The sequence below is a fragment of the Capricornis sumatraensis genome, chromosome X (genome assembly GCF_032405125.1).
Source record: "Capricornis sumatraensis isolate serow.1 chromosome X, serow.2, whole genome shotgun sequence".
Taxonomy (NCBI): domain Eukaryota; kingdom Metazoa; phylum Chordata; class Mammalia; order Artiodactyla; family Bovidae; genus Capricornis; species Capricornis sumatraensis.
Genome location: NC_091092.1, coordinates 41,966,683 through 41,986,360, shown reverse-complemented (window position 1 = coordinate 41,986,360; position 19,678 = coordinate 41,966,683). Strand labels below are relative to the sequence as shown.

General features: G+C 35.3%; 1 protein-coding gene and 1 non-coding gene across 2 annotated transcripts in view; both read right to left on the bottom strand.

Moving 5' to 3' along the window:
- Window positions 1-19,678, bottom strand: part of PHF6 (PHD finger protein 6) — a 44,677-nt gene that overhangs the window by 16,504 nt on the left and 8,495 nt on the right. Inside the window, exons 4-7 of the mRNA XM_068962813.1 lie at window positions 10,131-10,264; window positions 9,820-9,863; window positions 405-571; window positions 112-255 (exon numbers count right to left, since the gene is read on the bottom strand). Of these exons, the coding sequence (XP_068818914.1) occupies window positions 112-255; window positions 405-571; window positions 9,820-9,863; window positions 10,131-10,264 (489 nt within the window). The remainder of the gene's footprint in view (window positions 1-111; window positions 256-404; window positions 572-9,819; window positions 9,864-10,130; window positions 10,265-19,678) is intronic.
- Window positions 9,579-9,685, bottom strand: LOC138072144 (U6 spliceosomal RNA). The gene has a single exon (XR_011144290.1). It is a non-coding gene; the product is annotated as a U6 spliceosomal RNA (small nuclear RNA).

The window sequence follows — 19,678 nt, the reverse complement described above, 5'->3', positions numbered from 1 at the left end:
ATTCCTAATTCTAAAACACCAATACTGTGGAGGGAAGTTCTATATTTGGTCACTAGCTAAATGCCTTTCCAAAACTTGGATTTAAAAGCATATAAAAAGAACTGTACTTACCATGCACTTATAATGTGCAGCTGCCTTCTTGGCATTAAATATATGCAGTTTTCCTCTTGCTTGATTTTCTTCCTCCCCTACATGACAAAATCCACATTTAGGCCTGGTGTCACTAGGGCTGCTTCTATGTGGAGACCGATCTCTCTGCAATGTGAAAGAAAAAGAGAAACTTGAAAAAAATCCATCAAAAATATGCTATCAGTACCTCAAGCTTAGTTAACACTTCAAATGATTAACTTTACCTATAAACACAGGTAGCCACAAAAGTAAGAATCCAACATTTTTCTACTTACATAGGAACTACTTTCCATTTCATCCGTTCCATGAGAGGATGTAGACCTGGTATCTTCCGACAGTCCTTTAAAATTAGTTTTTCGTGGCCTTCCTTTGCGACTTTTCTTTTTACTTTTAGGCGATGAAGGCTCCAGTTCATGTTCATTAAAACTTTCTTCTAAATCAGCTGCTTAAAAATGAACAAAAGGTTTATTCACATGGACCAATCTTAAAATGAGCATTAGTTCATGGGTCCTTAGAACATACGTTTTTCCTCAGAATATCACCTCAAGATATGAGGAGAAATGGTCTGTGGTATGTTTGATGTAACAGCCTAACATTTCATATAAATGCAATGAAAATCAAATACAAAGAAACAGTTTTATTATAATCATGGTAAATTAATTATTTCCATCAAATTTATAATTCTATGCAAATGAGTTTTGTGATCCCGACTGTGCACATAATTCAGTAAACATTTCCAAATACTAATAAGGGAAATTTTAGAATTAGATCTTGTTGGACTTCCTCGGTGGTGCAGTGGATAGCAATCCGCCTGTCCATGCAGGGGATACAGGTTTAATCTCTGGTCCAAGAAGATTCCACATGCCATGAAGCAAGGAAGCCCATGAGCCACAACTACTGAGCCCACAATTCAGAGCCCATTAGCCACAAATACTGAGTCCGTGGGCCACAATTCCTGAAGCCTGCACACTCTAGAGCCTGTGCTCCACAAGAGAAGCCATTACAGTGAGAAGCCCACACCACAACTAGAGTATAGTCCCCACTTGCCACAGCTAGAGAAAGCCCATGCAAGGCAACAAAGACTCGGTGTGGCCAAAATAATAATAATAATAATAAAATAAATAACTTAGAAAAAAAGAATTAGATCTTGTGTTGTGTTTTTTTTTTAACCATAGGTTTCATAGAGTTTTCCCTCACACTATTGGTGAAATCAGAAAAATTACCCAAAATTTAAACTTACCATAACTTGGAAAACTAAATGAAAATAAAGTAGGTATAACATGCATGTGTGCTCAGTCCCTCAGTTATGTCTGACTCCTTGTGACCCCATGGACTGTAGCCTGCCAGTCTCCTCTGTCCTTGGAATTTTCCAGACAAGAATGTTGGAGTGGTCTGCCGTTTCCTCCTCCAGGTAGTGGTGGTGGTTTAGTCACTAAGTCATGTCTGACTCTTGCGATCTCATGGACTGTACCCTGCCAGGCTTCTTTGTCCATGGAATTCTCTAGGCAAGAATACTGGAGTGGTTTGGTTTCCTTCTCCAGGGGATCCTCCCAACTCACGTATCAAACCTGGGTCTCCTGCACCGCAGGCGGATTCTTTACTGACTGACCTACCAGGGAAGCTCAGTCACCTCCTCCAGGGGATCTTCTCAACCCAGGGATTGAACCTGTGTCTCCTGCATTGGCAGCTGGATTCTTTACCACTGTGCCACCTGGGAAGCCCATGTGTATGTGTGCTGTCCAATATAGCAGCCACTGGCAGTATGCTTTTTTAAAAATTTAAGTCATTTACAATTAAGTAAGATTAAACCATCAGTTTCTCAGTCTGACTGACCACATTTAAGTATTTATTAGTCACATGCAGTAAGCTGAGTCTCTACTGGACATCACAGATATAGAATGTTTCTATCATGGGAGAAAAGTTCTATTGGGCAGCACTGTTCTACATAGCTCTTTAAACTAACATGAAAATCAAAAGACCTAATTCAACAAAGAAGTCATCTACAAATGAGCTAACCAACTGATCAAGTAAACAAATATTAAGCCCTGGTGGCTCTCAGATGATCAAGAATCTGCTTGCAATGCAGGAGATACAGGAGACCCGGGTTCAATTCCCAGGTTGGAAAGATCCCCTGAAGAAGGAAATGGCAACCCACTCCAGTATTCTTGCCTGGAGAATTCCGTGGACAGAGGACCCTGGCAGGCTACAGTCCATGGGATCGCAAGAGTCGGACACGACTGAGCGACTAACACTTTCACTTCCTAAGTATAAAAGGAATTTCTAACGTAAGCGGTAGGAAAGCTATGTTGCAGGCTGTCTGTACATATTTTAATGGATTAAACAAAATTAATGTAGAAGTTTCAGAACTGTACTTCTCAGCAATTTGAAAAGAATTTGTACCATTAATAGAGGTGTTTCATTTGGTTATTCACTACAAATATTTTATTCATTGAGGGTGTACAGTATATAAGACAATGTATTTAGTATTCAAAAGATATAAAAACCACATATTCAGTCTTAGAGTCAAACTACAGAAAGTTTTAGGTTCAGTTCTAATACCTATTTTGATTTTTCTTTCACCATAAATTATTGACTATAATTCCATGGACTAATTTCTCCATGAGAAAGCATATTAACTCCTATTCTCAGATGCTGATCTTTCCTAATAAATATTTTAAGGGGTTTTTTAAAGCAATAAAAGCACATTAATTATGATAAGAAAAGGGTAATTTAAGTAGTGTACTTGCATATATAAACTCCAGGAACTGAGAGCATTAGATCATTTGCAGAACAGTTACTAAAACTTGTATCAATGTAACTTCACCTAACTATGGTAGAATCTGAGAGAAGAAAAAGGGGAGGGGGAGAGTTATACAGGCAAAAATCTGGATAACTCTCCCTGTGAAGACAAGTCAATTAAAGATATATTCTAATCTTAACACTGTAGCAAATTTAACATCAGAACACACCACCTACTTTTTTAAACATTTAATCTGAGAATTCTTAAGACACAATTTCATTAAAGCTATTAGAATTACTTGTATGTACCAAAAATTAAAATGAAAAATCATAACCAAATGTTTCAATTATCCTGGTACATACTATATCATATATGTAAAATACATAATATTCTGTCATTTACAATGAAAACAAAAATCATTAGCACTATAATAATACTACATTGTTATTGTTAAATACCTATAAAGAAATTACTTAACTGATTCCATTATCAGGCCAACATGTCTAACTCTCTAGATGGCATATCTGTCTGTCCTAAATATGAAATCATTCAGTATAAAATTTCAGGGGACTTTAATAGCAATAGTAAAAAAAAAAAATCACAAGAGATTGACAAAATTTAACTACAGACTCTTAAACTTCTGAAAGTAAAAAGATAAGTGATAAATTTAAAAGGCAAACAATAAACTGGAAAAATATCTTCTGTATTTATGACAAAGGATTAGTATCTTTATGATCTGATAAGCTCATAAAAGATTAAGAATCCAACAGAAAAATATGATCAAATAATTCATAGAACATAAATAGTTAAATATACTTTGAGAAAATTTGACTTCTCGGGAGTCAAAGTGTAAATTAAGTGATATATCATTTTCACCTATCAAAATAGCAATCTTTAGTTATAAAAAGCTACAATAAATCCAACAAGAAATGTGTTAGAAATACAAACATAAAAGAAACCCCACAAATATACTGAGATAAATGATGCTTCTGGATGAACCAGATCAAGATGAGAATGGTATCAGTTCTTGCTAACCTTATTTAATGAAATGTTGAAAAGACAGAACTTAAGTTGATTTCCCAGTTTTCTGGAACAGTAAATGTATAATACTATCTTTTAAAAAAAGGTATCAAAATATACCATAAAGCAAAAGTACTTAAAAAAAACACTGGCATAGGAATAGACCCATATCAGCAGAAGAAAAAGCTAGGTTGAAAACAAACCCATATGGATATGGAAAATCAGAGTATTATAATGGTGGCATTTCAAATGAGTTGAGGAGAGACATAATGGCACAAATGGCTACCTATTTTCTAAAAATGGAGATTCCTATTCTCATACCATATGAAAAAATTAGAGATGGAGCCAAAAAATCTAGTAAAATAACAAACTATAAATGTAATAGAAGAAAATGGAAGAGAATTTTGGGATTAGGACACCTAATTAGAAGCCATTTAGTGGCAGGGAATGAATACCTATACTTTACAGAGAGCACTTAAAATCAATTTTGAAAAGATAAACCTTGAAAGAAAAACATGTAAAAGACAGAAGTGACAGTTCACAGAAGAAATATAAATGACCAAAAAAAATGGGCAGAAGCACAACCTTATTAGTGATAATAGAAATGGAAATTAAATGAGATAATCATATGGGTAAAAGTTATAAGGCTGATAATATCCAACAAAGGTATAGGGAACTGGACACTCTCATACAATGTTGGTACATATTACAGTACTTATTTCAATGTTAAATGCATAGACTATCACCTGCCATCCCCACTTCTAAGATTTTATCCTATAGAATCACTTGCATAAGTACATAAGCACATATGTATACGGAAGATCAATGCAGTTTTATTTGTATGTGGAAAAAGCAGATATAGGTGAGTTTTTAAAACACTTTGTTTGTATTTATTTGGTTGCACTGGGTCTTAGTTGCAGAATGTGAGATCTAGTTTCCTCACCAGGGATCAAACCCAGGGCCCCTGCATTGGGAGCGCAGAGTTTCAACCACTGGAGCATCAGGGAAGTCCCAAGGTGATTTTTTAAAGTAGAGAAATCTATAAGTAAACTACAGTTCTATTTATTCTATGGGATATAAATAACACTATTCAAAAGAATGAGGTTGATCTGTATGCAGACAGAGAAAGGTGTCTGATATATCACAGAAAGAAAAGAACAAGTTTCACAACATCACCTATATATATACTATGATGCCATTGTATTATGAACAGTGCATAAATGGATACATATGTAAGATTGTACCTATGTAAGAAAGGTTCTGAGAAGATATACAAGCCATTATTAGTAGTTACTCATAGAGTGTGATTCTGGGGTAAAGAGAGGGCTTTCTGAATTACTTTAATAGTACTATTGTACTATTTAAATTTTTTTAAACAATGGGCAGTATACTACCTTTGTATTTAAAAGAATTCATAACAAACAATGTGGTGAAAGGAGGGGGGTAAAGTCAGCCACTGCTGATGGGAATATAATCTAGCACAATCTTTCTAGAAAATAGCATGGCAGTGTGGATTGAGAACCTTAAAAAGATTAAACCTTTTGACCCCAGCAATATTATTTTGGGAAATGTATTCTGAAAACTATTTGCACATGAAAATGTGAGTAGGAAGCTAGTCCCAGCACCTTTGTTTAAATTTTTCATGGTTGCTTACTGGTTTTTTTCCTATTCAAAACTGTGAAAATATTTTACATTTTTTAAAGTTATCATTTTTAATAATAATTGTAAAAGAACTATCTGCATGAAAGAAGGAAAAATCTTCCTTTCCACCTTCCAATTCCAACTGCTCTGCACTCCCAGCTCTTGTCCTAATTTTCTTGCTTCCCTTTCTTCATATTTGCTCCCTCCCTTCTCAAGGTACTACTGTTAAGGCTTCTTTTCTCAATCTCAAGGGTAGAGAGCTTGGTTTTGAATCCCGGATCTGTTGTCAGAGACTCTGTGTCCTTGGACCTGAGACCTACTTTAGAGGGTTCTTCAACTAAAAGAGTTAAGGTACTTAATCTGGAACAGGGCCTGGCACATAAGACACTCTCAATAAATGTCAGCTGTTATTTTCTATGCATATGCAAATCCAAGCATACTGCTCTGCATCTTGCCCTTTTCCATTTAATATATAAATGCAAATACCCAAAATATAAGACCTACCATTTCAGTTTTTACTATACCAGATGTGCTATGCAGTTTACATGCATTACTTCATTTGAGTCTCGAAACAACCCCATGAGGTTGTATCAGTCATCATCCTCATCCCCCATTTTACAGATAAGAACAGTAAATTCAGAAAGTTAAAATTATTTTGCCCAAGATCACAAAGCTAGGAAAGAGCAGAGCTGGGACAGACATGTGTCAGTGAGTGACTATATGCTCTAGAAGTATTAATACCGACTATCAAGGAAATAAACATTTCTATATGTTCCTGCAAGGTAGAAAATCAATAGCTATACATATACTTATGTATGCATATGAGTGCTCTTGAAGGACACAAAAGAAACTGATCCTAGATGTTGCCTTCAGCGAAAAACTTTGGAAACTGAGAAACAAGGACAAGTATGAGAGGAAAGCTGCCTTTCCAGTACTTAGTAAATCTATTCTATGCACCTAAACTTAAAAGGTTTTTAAAGACCTTGATACCACATTAAGATCTCCCTAAATTTCCATTTAATAAAAGTAATGAAGATTGGAAATTGCTATCATCCTGGGTGATTTCACTGTCCACATGGACAATCCAAGCAACACGTAGTCATTCAGTTCCTTAATCTTCACTAATGTCCTCCATCAACCACCTAATCCCTATAATCACACCCAGATACCTCATAATCACCTAAAAGGATTCTATCTCTGAAATCACTGCCTCATACCCTGGGACCACAGATGATTGCTTTCCTAAGTAGTTTCATTCTCATTGTTCTTCAATCTTACCAGGACTTCCAGTTTATTAATTTCTTTCAGTTTATTTCTCTCCAGCAAATATTCTAAACTTCCTATCCCTTTACTTTCCTGTTGAACTCACTTGGAAAAAATCCTGATTCTGAATGAACCAACTAGCCACTTTCTCTGTGCTACACCCAGGATCCCGAATTGCTAGAGGAAATGTCACACCTCTGACGGCATCATTTTATAAATTCAGGGTTACTAACCTCAACTGCTCCAATAAGGTCTGGAAACTTTACACTTCTTTATGTAAACTTTCTCCCCTGGTCTTCACAGCTAGTATTTCAAAACTCTCTCCAACTTCCAACCCTCACCCATCCCCCTACAGTTTCCCTCACAGAGAAAACAGACCTAATAGGAACCACCTATCTTCCTTCTCTCCTATTACAGTGGAAAGGTTCTCCTTATCACAGGGCAGTTGTTCCACCTGTGCGCTCAATCCTCCTCCTTGTACCTTCAATCTCTTCTTGTCCATTGAATCCTTTCTTGTAAGCATTAACAACTCATCTCCCTCCCCACAAAGGCCAACTAAGTGAAAGAAACCAATCTGAAAAGGCTACATATTGTATGATTCCAAGTATATAACATTCTGGAAAAGGCAAAAGTATGGAAGATGGTACAGAGATTCTCAAATTTAATATTTCAAAACACAGTTCATGTTATATCAAGCTAACATAACAGACTGAATTATATAGTATTTATCACTTTAAGTATTAAAAGTTGGTACTGAGCCACAGATGGCAAATGATCAATACGCTGCCAAAGGTATCAATTCCTCTTTGCTCTATAGACTGGTGCGGTACAGTTCTCAAAGACAGTCCCTGAAATACAATCCTATAACCCCCCACCATAAATTACAATCATAAAGTAGAACATATGTTTCCCATTAGAATAATGAAATAAGTGGAAGTTCTGTTTCTGATAATGCACCCAATATCTAATAAATTCAAGCTAGATAAATGTGATAAAAGTCTAAGTTCAATAAACAGAAATTGCCCTATTTTTAAATTGCAAAGTTATGCTCTCAAGTTCTACAATATGAGTATATACAGACACTACATGTCACTAATACAGAGAACCCCAATATGCTATAAAGTATACACCGAACCCAAATTTCAAACCAATTGTATCATAAGTTTGAATTGTAGTATTCCTGCCAGTACTACTAAAAGAAAAGTCCTCTCGAAAAGTATGAATTTAGATCTTCCTCATTAAAAAGTTTCTCAAAGCAAAACGGTGGTTAAAATTATTTCTTTCTGTAGTCTGCAGTGACTTATCTCCACCACTAGATGGTACTATCAGCTTCAGAAAGTGAGGGAATAAAAGGGGCGATGTCTATATGACTCTGTCGCCACCCTTAAATACCCTGCCCCAGTATGCTGATACACTTGCCAGATCATTAAGTCTCAATCCTTGGTTTACTACATATGCTCACTAAAATTTTGAAGAGAATCAAATAAATACATTGTTAAAATCTGAAGCAATGGAAGGTGAGAAAGCTTACATTTAACCTTTCACTAAAGGTTTTTCAACTCAATTCCAGAATTAAATGAAAAAAACTGAAGGAAAACACTATAAAGTTTATCAGTTGTACTTTATCAGTTTAAAAAGATTCTGTTCTTATATTTGTCCAATATCTTATCTTAATAATAAGTTTTTGCTAAAGACAACCTTTAACCAGCACTTCTAAAGTATTTAGATTAATCTGGTCCTAAAGGGAAAACAATACTATTTTGTATTATAAAACCAAGACCTAAGATGTCAAAAAGGGCCACATATTTTAATGTGCTAACACTGATAATTAGGTAAGTCTTTATAAAAGAGACAACTTCCTAAAACAACAGGTTCAAATCATTCTTAATTCTAAGCATCAGGCTCTCAGAAGCTTACAAAAACTTGAAAGATCTCTAATCTAAATGAAAGGATAGAACAATCTCAGATTAAATCTGAGCTTTTCATATTGCTAGAAAGAGTATCAAAACCATCTGTATGAGAAATGTGAAACAAGTCAGAATTCAGTTTCAGAACTTTCCCATACCTTTTAAAAACCAACTATACAGCTTGGCTAACTATATATAAACATGACTGTCCTGGTTTTGTACAAATTTAAGTGGAAACAAACCATAAAATAACTTTAAAGGTTTGTATTTTTTAATTGATTACTTCTTATGAACATGTCTATATTAAGGGGGGGGTGAAAGTACTGCAATGTGAATAAAAATTCAACAGAAAGATTGTTTATCACAAAATGTACCAGTATTTCTAGTCCACGTTTTCTTTATCTGACAGTAGCAAGGACTCTATATAATTATTACTTTTACAATCCACTAACATAGTTACCTGAACACAGAAACCCATAACCACTAGCATCATTTCCCCCTAAAGATAAATATATTCTCCATGTACTCTTTACAGGAATTTAAGGTAAAAGTTTTCTTTAAAAATTCAGATCTTTTTCACTATTAGTTTAATGTAAACTTTTCACATTAGTTTATCCAAATGCTTTTCTCTTTTTTTCCCATTGTTCTGGTTGATTCATAACTTGAGTAATTTTTATAGTGCCTTAACTTAATTTAAAACGAACAAACATGTTCTCTATACTTAAGTATCTTCACTATAAATCTTAATAACAGGAATAAAAATTCATTTGCAGATATAATAAAACTGCTCCTCAAAAGGCTTTGAACCTCTGTAGGAACTGGGTTAAGTATTCTTAAAAAAAAAAAAAACTGAAGTATAGTTGATTTACAATGTTGTGAAAAATATGGAATGCTTCATGAATTTGTATGTCATGACTGCACAGGGGCCATGCTAGTCTCCTCTATATTGTTCCAATTTTAGTGTATGTGCTGCTAAAGCAAGCACCCGAGTGCTTTTCTTAATTCTTCAAATAGCATTCAATTTTAAGACACCTCTTGTGGTGAAAATTAACATAGTATAATTCACTCATATTTTACTCAAATTTCCTCTTGAAATTAAAAAGTGGCTGAATGACATACCTTCAGAATTATGTGCAGTTTTCTTGTGTTTTCGACAATAAACCCTACAAAAAATGAAAAGATTAAAAATTACCAAGTAAACAAACCAACTCATTTTTCAAATTAAGAATGGGCAGTATACTTCACCCCATTCACTAGATTCCAAAAACCTTATCATTAAACTTTCTATGCCATTTCTCGAAGCAGTCAATTCCCTACCAAAAACACCCTTTACAACAGATGATGAGATGCTTGGAATCAGGCAAAAGTTTTTTGCAAAGACCTAAAGAAAGTATGACTTTTAAAAAAGCTAAGAGAAGTTAAATAATTACATGTATATTCCTTGTGAAGGCTTCTCTCGTATTTGAGCTTTATCATGCAATGCACAGTGGTAGTGGTATGTCCTGTGACAAGTTTTCACATCACAACCAATTGTTGCTCCGGGACAATGGCACAAAGAACACATCTACAGCAAAACAATAAAATATTATTATTAGTGTATGGTTTCGCTACAGCTATGGTATCAGGTTAGAGGCATAGCAAATCTCTGTCAAGGAAAAGAAACTGGTTATTGAAAAGTTCTATAACTAATATTGTTATTTTTCTTATTTTTCTCACCTAGAAATAATTCAAATAAAATTCTACTGGGAATATTTTTTCCCATGTTAAACAATGACAAAATTAATGGAATATTATTGATGTCTATTGTTTTATTGTGGTCAAGAGAAAATCTGAAATGTTGCAGGAATGTAAACTGTAGACCTTTTCACAATCCAGATCTTCCTGGAAATGAGTAACTGGGGAAAATGGCTCATACCAGAAAAAACTGTCCTTCACATTTCCACTTATCAGTGAGAATTTTTAGAAAAGAAATCTCACATACTATTTGGGAACCTGGTAAAATCAATTTCAAGTGAGGGAGGGAAAGAAGATAAAAGAATTAGGTAGATTTTTAAATCCCTCGAGCCCTAAAAATATTCTGTGATGTCAAACTGATTGTGAAAACATGCTCATCTATTTTAATTTAATCTGTTACTTACCTCTCACAACATACTTTAATACAATTTACCTCTAACTTTACTGGATAATTCATATCGTTTAACTAGCTCATATCTAAATTTAGAAAAAAATTCTTTAAGAAAAGTACATAACGATGACTGTTAGTGGTTTTGATTAACATATCATAGTATACTGTACTATGGTGGTGGTTTAGTTGCTAAGTCGTGTCCAACTCTTGCGACCCCGTAGACTGTAGCCTGGCAGGCTCCTCTCTCCATGGGATTCTCCAGGCAAGAATACTGGAGTGGGTTGCCACTTCCTTCTCCAGGGGATCTTCCCCACCCAGGAATCAAACCCAGGTCTCCTGCACTGCAGGCAGGTTCTTTACCAACTGAGCTACAAGGGAAGCCCATTATGAGTGGACTTTTAATGAGGCTCTCTCCTAAGCTATAAATGCCATGCCAAAATAAATTCACAGGAAGGCAAATCTTAAAAACTGTTCACTTGTTTCTTGGTAGGGATGCCTCATTGGGAACTGTTCTCATTCCTCTTTACTTGGCCCCTAAGTAATTTTGGTGTACCAAGAGGCTAATGTAAATTCTAATAAAATACCTTCTATTTCTCTAAGCAAGTCAAACACTCAACCTTTCATTCAAGCTATCATTTAAAAAAGACTCCTATATAAGTCAGAAACAGAAACATTCTCAATACAGGTACTTCCCAGAAAACACGAGGGCCAGTGCCCATTATTAATGCTAAAGAAATACACCACTTCCTTAAATAAATACAGAAACTTCAAAGCAATAACTGTAAAAAGAAACACTGTGCCAAATTATCAAGCAAGGAAAGTTGTTAAATCCTTTTGGGTGGCTTATAAATTGTTAAGGACATGGAACATTCGTACTCAGCTTACTTATGAGGTTCTATTATTTTAGTAAATTATACTTCTAATTAAAAAAACATAGACTTATTATAGAAATTGCAGAAAACACAGAAGAGCACAAAGAAAATTAAAAAATCATTCATACCAACCAAGTGTAGACACCATTACAGTATTGCAATGCTTATGTGAAAGTATTTTTCTCTGTAATTCTATACATATTAGTCATTTGGTTTTTAACTTAATAAATTGAACATTACCACTACATTAAGAACTGTACTGCAAGTAGCTCATCTCGAAATTACATTGAAAATGGGTTTGCTCAGGTACATTTTGAAAATATCGAATGCAATGAGCAAGCAAAAATACAAGGAGAGGTATTGTTAAAAATCCTGTACCAGCTCAGCACTGGCACACATAGAGTGAGATGGGCACTTCCAGATACTGCTGGAAATTGGTATACTCTCTGGACAGCAATTTGCGTTATTTATCACAGAGCTTATTAAAAGTTTATATACTCTCTGATCCGATAATTTTCTATTAACCTAGTCTACAAAACAAATCAGACCTAATTTATATGCAATCACATTCACTGGAGAATTAGTTAGAATAATTCCAAATGTAAAACCACCTGTGGAAAACAGCCATTGAAACATGTTTAAATTAAGTTATAGTACAACCATATGTAGGAATGTTCTTTACTCTTTTCAAAAACATTTTAATGGCATGGGAAAAGGTTTATGCATAATATTAAGTGAAAAAACAGGACACAAAGTTAGGTATGCAAATTATGACCCCAATTATGTTTATAACTTTATTCTTTGAAAATAGCTGAAAGTAAACATAGTGAAATGCTGAGTGGCTATCTCTAATTGGTTTTCTGTCTCACAATTTCCTATATTTTCTGATTTTTCTACAATGGAGAAATTACTTTTATATATGAAAAATTATTTTAAAACCATTGGGAATACTCCAGCAAATAATTTCAATCCCCATCTCTCAGTTTATTGAGAATGAGAAGGAAACCAAATACCAAAATATATCAAAATGTGTTTTGGTTGGTTGTAAATTCAAATCTGCCCAAAGGATAACCAGTTAACTACAGCAACTCAGGACAAATAAATTTTTTGAGTGAGACAAAGCTTATTCTCATTTTTATTTTGTCAGTTATCTCAAGGAAGAAAGGAAAGAGGAAGATATACCAATAAAAATGTTTTCAGAGAGGAAGATTCTTCTCAAGGTTAGGAGTAGGAATTTTTCTTAATTAGAATTTATAGGAAAAAGAAGAATTTATAAGATTTTATGCAGCATTCATATACCAGCAGATATTTCTGCTTGTAAATACATTCTGGGAAGGTACAAAGAAAATACCGAAATTATTATCCATAATAAAACTAAATATGCTTATGTACCTGTGAATACAGAATGGGGACACTACTGTTACGTTCAAGATATCATTGCTATATTGCAACCCCTGAAATAATACTTGAACTCCTATGGGACTTAAGATAGACTATTCATTTTGGCTGTTACCATTTTACTTCTTTGTATGACTAATTATCTTTGGAAATGTACAGATTTTATCCACTGATTGCTTCTAGACCAAGTTTTTTTGAAAGATACACACTGTGACTACCATGTAATACTCAATAAACATTTTGATTTTAAGCTTACTATGTTACTGAAAATTTTAATATCATATACCATATTTTTTCTCATTCATGTTTTTAACTTGACTACTTATCTTCAAGTATGTCTAAAAAGTCTGATTTGAAAAGGTAAAATCGAGAACAATCCAATTGAAGGGGCAGAGAATGAGCAGAGAGAATAAGGAAGAGATAAAAAGACAATTAAAGACATAAAAATCCCAATTAAAGTTAAGAAACTAGATAGGTGGCTAGCATACTTTTCTTTTAAAAAATATTGTGGAAAATAAAATAAAGAGGACTTCTGGAAAAAAAAAAGTTGAATAATAGGAAAATAACCCCTACACAGCAAGGCACTAGCTGGTTGGACCAGAGTGATGTTATCCTGTATTCCTCTTTACACAAAACATTTATTTGCCCTTCAATCAGTTATAGGCTCTATTGGGCCCTCATCAGAAAAGTGTTAACCTGCCATTTAACATCATGCTTGCACTGCAGTCAGAGTTCTCTCAAATGTGGAGAAATGAAAGTTAACCTGATGGGAACACATTTTTCAAGGACAACGGTGGACTACTTCCTCCTTGAAAAAAGGTCTTTTCCCACATATCAAATACACCTATCAAATATTCTGTTGAAGGCCAACTTCCTGTCTTCAGGATAGGCATAATGTCAATTCTCAGCCTATCCTGCCTAACCCTGATTTCAAGTTCTTTAAATAGAGGTGAAAATTTCTTTGTTGTTAATGATTTTTCTTTTACTTTTATCCCTCTATTCAGTTTGCTATCTAGTAGACCTAACAAATTCAACAATTTGTCTTCCAAAATAGGGAGATTAGAAAACAAGACTCAACAGATGTTTGCATAACATGGTATCTTTTTATAATTTTTTTAATAAAAATTACATATATTTAGGATATATAGCATGCTTTAATGTATATATACAGAGTGAAATAATTACTATAATTGAGCTAATTAACATAACCATCTCTCCAATATAGTTGCCATTTTTTGGTGCATTGGTATAAGCCCCAGAAGTCTACTGTCAGCAAATTTTCAGGATACCACAGAGTATCATTAACTATGGTCATCATGTTGTACAACAGATCTCTAGACTTATTCATCCTATGTAAGTGCAACTTTGAAACTTTTGACAAACATCTCCCATTTCCCTGACTCCTCCAGCCCCTGGTAACCTAGGTTCTACTCTCTGGGAAGCTATACTATATTAAGTTGGGCCATACAAGCAGAGTCTCAAGGAGCTAATCCACAAACAAAAGAGGAACGAAGTCAAGCATGAGAGTAGATGAACAGAACTGAAAGGACTATGACTTAGCCAAAGTCCTGCAGGAGCCTGAAATTCACTCTACAGAAGGAAGAAGTCTTAAGTAATAAAAGGACAAATACTGCTTTGTTAGCAGCTATGGGGGAAACTCAGGGAAAAACTCAATTAAGACCACAGACAGAGACAAGGCAAAATAAATGAGACACCAACTTCTAGGACAGGTAGAAAGAAATGGCTCTTGAAGAAAAGTTCTACGACTTAGTTTGCCCAGCTCAATTGCTGTGTATCTACTATGTACGTCAGTAGCTGACCACAAGTGTACAGGTATAAATTCTCACAGCCAGGTACTTACTACTCTCAAGACATTTGTTCCAAGAAAACTGCTACAAATGTACAGAGAATGCAAGAGATTTCCAAAAGAAAAGTCTGTAAGGAAAAAAAGGACCAAAAGCGCTTGGAGTTGGGACTAGAGTACCTAAGATATTTTCACAGGAGAGATGAGACAAAAAATTAAGTGAGAGCAGTTTACCTTACACTGGTGTTTGTCACTTTGTATTTTCTTAAATAACAGAAAACAATACCTCTAGTTATTAATAATAAAATAATTAGGTCTAAATGGAAAGCTAGAAAGCAAAACTGAACTCTTAAAGTTGTCTAAGTCATTTAAAAAATGACTTGATAGATTAGGACCTTAAATTCTCCAAGTGCTTCTAAAAAACAGGGCCACTGAAAAGTACTTTATTAGAGTGACAGACTAAATCTAAGCAGTTACTGAATAAATAATTTCAGAAGTCTTTTAGAAATCAGAGGGCAAGGAACTAATAATAAGTAAGCCTATCAAGCTCTTACTTAACCTAGTCTCCTGACCTTGCTCTCAATATCACATACTCCAACTCCATCCAACTTTATGAATCATTATTATTAGGGGAAGCACACTGATTGAAACTGCCCACCCTGGCCAGGCACCATAGTAACCATTTGCATGAGTTGTTTTATGACAGGAGATCCTGATAAGGAACACGGAACTAATAAGCCACCACCAACAGGAAGAGTTCGGGAAAAGTCAAAAGGAGACACCACGTGTCCATCCACTTCCCAGAATCCCTCTAGCTAGCATCTATCTTGGCTGAGCGACGCGTGTGCCACCAAGGAAAGACTGCGAATTAGAATGACTGACCAAAGACCACCTGGAAACTAATCCCATCACCATAAAACCCGAGACTTCGAGATTGCGAGCCACAGAGCAGAGCAATTCTCCTGGGTTCCTTTACCCGACTGCTCTCCACCCGGGTGCCCTTTCCCAATAAAATCTCTTGCTTTGTCAGCACATGTGTCTCCTCGGACAATTCATTTCCGAGAAGAGCCCAGTTTCGGGCCCTGGAAGGGGTCCCCCTTCCTGCAAGATTATGAGGAATAGAAATTCTCTTATTGGAGCTTTTGAAATTTGTTTTACTTATCTGAAAGATTCAGATTCAGAGTTTTTCGGAGCTCAGATCTTTATGTTTAAGCTCTTCTAAGATGTAGGTCTTACAGGCTGAGGGTACATACTGCTTGCTATACTTAATCTGTGAACACCAAAAATCCATGCTCAAATAAGTACCAAGACATCCCCTCCAAATCAGACATAGATTATTTTATATTATTGGTTGGGTTATCTTCCATTACCACAAGTAATTACATAATGACATAAATTTACAGTATTCTCAACTGCAAAGAAGTATTAAATGAAAGCAAAGGAGAAAAAAATTTGAATTTTTAAAAGATTAATTTATTCAGTAATAGCCAAAGACCTGATTTTCTCCATCATTAGACTTGAAGTTTCTCTTTGGCCTCACATTTATTCTTTTTAGTCACCTCCAAAGTAAAACAAAGTTATTTTTCTTTTTATAAATGACAGGTAAAATATCTGTACACATTTCATCTGCATGCCATAATCTGAGCTTTGAAAACAATTTACAGTTATATGAATACCTTCATGCTGCATGTACACTTAGTTACACAGATGACAATGAAGCCAGGGAAACTTTCTGGGAAAAAATTTACCTGTTTACCCCCAAAAATACTCTAAGGCAAGCCCAATTTGGCCCATCACCTGTTTTCACAAAGAAAGTTTTACTGGAACACAGTCACACTCACTTCTTTGGGTACTGTCTATAACTGCAACTGAAACAATATGGCTGGCAAAACCTTAAATATTAAGTATCTAATCCTTTATACAAAGTGCGCCAACCCCTGTCCTAAGGCAATGATCCATAACTGAGTGCTCATCAAAAATCATTTGGGAACCTTTTTCAACCCACCCACCCTTCTTTCTGATTGCTGGTTAAGTATCCCTGATCTAAGGATTTAGTAGCACCATTAAGTCCATGGGCATTTTGTGCTTCTTTGTATGTAGTAAGCAGTGGTAACATTCTATACACTTTGGGTGCTTCATTTTACCCTTACTGAATGCCAAATAAGCCACATACTCTAAATAGCACTGGAGGTGATCTATGTATAATTATGGCAGATTTGCATTGTTGTATGGCAGAAACCAACACAACATTGTAAAGCAATTTTCTTTCAATTAAAAAAATAAATTTAAAAAATAGCACTGGCATTTACTACTCTATACTTGTTAAAAGTACTTCCTCCTCCTTGAAACTCATCCCTCTTTGAGTTCTACAGTATCACTTTCCCAGTGGAACACACTTCAAATGTCACTCTCTCTGAAGTCTTCTGATTTCTCAGGTAGAATTAATTATGGTCTGCTCTCCCAGATCCCCTGTGGCATTCTTTACATTCTAAGGCTAAAGTACATTTATTCATGATCGCATACAAAGTGTCTAACATTGTGCTTGGTACAAAGTAGGTGCTCAATTAAGTATCTGATAAATTGACAGACAGATGATTTCTAGACTCTGGATAGAGGCCTTGATGAATACAATGCCTAAGGAAAACAACAAAAATTTAACACCCTACTGGGAGAATGAAGGTTGAAGAAACATGGAAACGTCCTTGTTTGAGGCATACACAGCTCTTCACCATCCTGAACAAATAAGCAACCTGATCTTTCCTTCTAGATTTCTCTCATTCCTCTTTAAACTGCTAGAATTGCAAACAACACTCAAACACTGATTAACCAAAACAGAGGAATTTTATGCCTATACTCTTATCTCCATGGTCAATTTACACCTAGCCCATTATTAAAGCTTCACACTATGTCCCATTGAAGCCCTTCCCTCCTTCAAATTCAGCCAACAATTAAGGAGTGCCCACTTAATAGAGTACAATTGAGCACAAATGAGATGTCAAGCACCGTGCTAAGTGTTTTCCATGCATTCCCCCGCCCCCACCCCCACTTAATCCTATGCTGGGCAAAAAGAATAGTCTCTGCTCTCCCAGAGCTCATAACACAGTGGAGAAGAAAGGCTTGCGCACCTGTAACAAATACAATGCAGGGTGTTAAACCCTATGTCAAAGACAAAGGTTGAGTTGGACTCAAAAACCGGAGTTCTGAGAGGCAGCTAGGAGCTGAATAATGTCAGTACATGCACAGCAGTGGGGGACAAGTGGAGGATATTCAGGAAACAGCTAGAATGAGATAGAGGATGAGATAAACAATGAAAATGGTGGGTTAGGTTATGCCTTCTGAAGGGTAGATACTCTATAGGCAGAAAGGAATCAGTAAAGGTTTGGAGTCAGGGAGTGAGTGATATTAGGTTATAAAGGTAGAGATCAAGTAATTACCAGCAGTATGCTGGAAGGATGGAAAGAGAAAGACTGGATATAGGGTCGCAATAAGAAAGAAGGCTGAGACATCCCAGAAATAGAATCGATGTGAGTGATATGGAAGGAGGAAGGTAAAGGATTCAGAAAGAGAATCGGGTTTCAGGGCAAGGAGACGATGAACAGTGGAACAGACAGGTTGAGTTTAAGATGCCTGCAGGACATCTAGGTACAGCAGACAAGTATGCTGCCATTATTGTATTTCATTTTCCACAATGTGTATCACTTGTCTCCTGAAAAATCCTGCTTTGCCCTTCCCTTCCCTTCTTACCTGAGTTGAAATTCCTATCTAACGTTTAAAGACCCTGCAATCATCCCACCTTTCTCAATTCTAATCTATTACTGCCAGTCTCAGTGGCCCATTCTCATACAGTTAACCTATTTCATGGACTCATACTTTTTTTCCCTTTTAAATCTTACCATCTCTGGGATATAGTCTTAGCTACTTAAATTGGCATGACTCCTCCCACACAAAATAAAAAGGTATATCTATAAATTGTCATACTGCAGATCATATCTAGATTATGATCTCTCAAAACCAGATATCCTGTTTCGCTGGGGTGCCAAGCACTCAACTGGTAGAGAGTAAATAACAAAGTCAATATGTAGAATTGTAGAATTGGTCTTTTTATTTTCAGAGGCTACTAAAAATATCTTGCAAGTAACAGAGACTCAGAATATTCTTAGATAGTATGTAGGTAGGATTTTTGTTCTAAAAACTAACAATGCTATTAACAGACTATATTAATAGCAGCCTGATAATGTCCTAAATTCAGTATTATTTCCATCTTTATTAGAAAACTATTAAGTTTTAATTTTAAAATGTGATTTTGGGTTAGGGAGCTTAAAAACAGTCTAGCATAGCCTAGTGATTAAGATTTCTGGCTTTGGAGTTAACTGGCCCTGGATTCAAATTCTAGCTCTGCCACTTACCAGCTATATGATCATAGTCAGGTTACTTCTCTGAGCCTCAGCTTCCTAATCTGTAAAGTGAAAATAAATACCTTCCTATCTCACAATATGACTGTGAGGATTAAAAAGGATCATGTATTTAAAGTACTTAGCCCAGTCCCTAGTACATACTAAATGTTCAATAAATGTTAGCTATCTCTGCTACTGAAGAAGAAAACAGGAAAAATGTTCAGAGGATTTCTCAAGACGTGAGAAAAATTTACTTTAAAAAGGAGAAAGTTTAGGAATGATCTGAGGATAGTCATCAAGTATATGAAGGACTTTTCATTCTTAACACAAGAAAAAAAAAAATACTTCCCTTAATGGAAAGAGACAGACCTAGAATAAATGACTC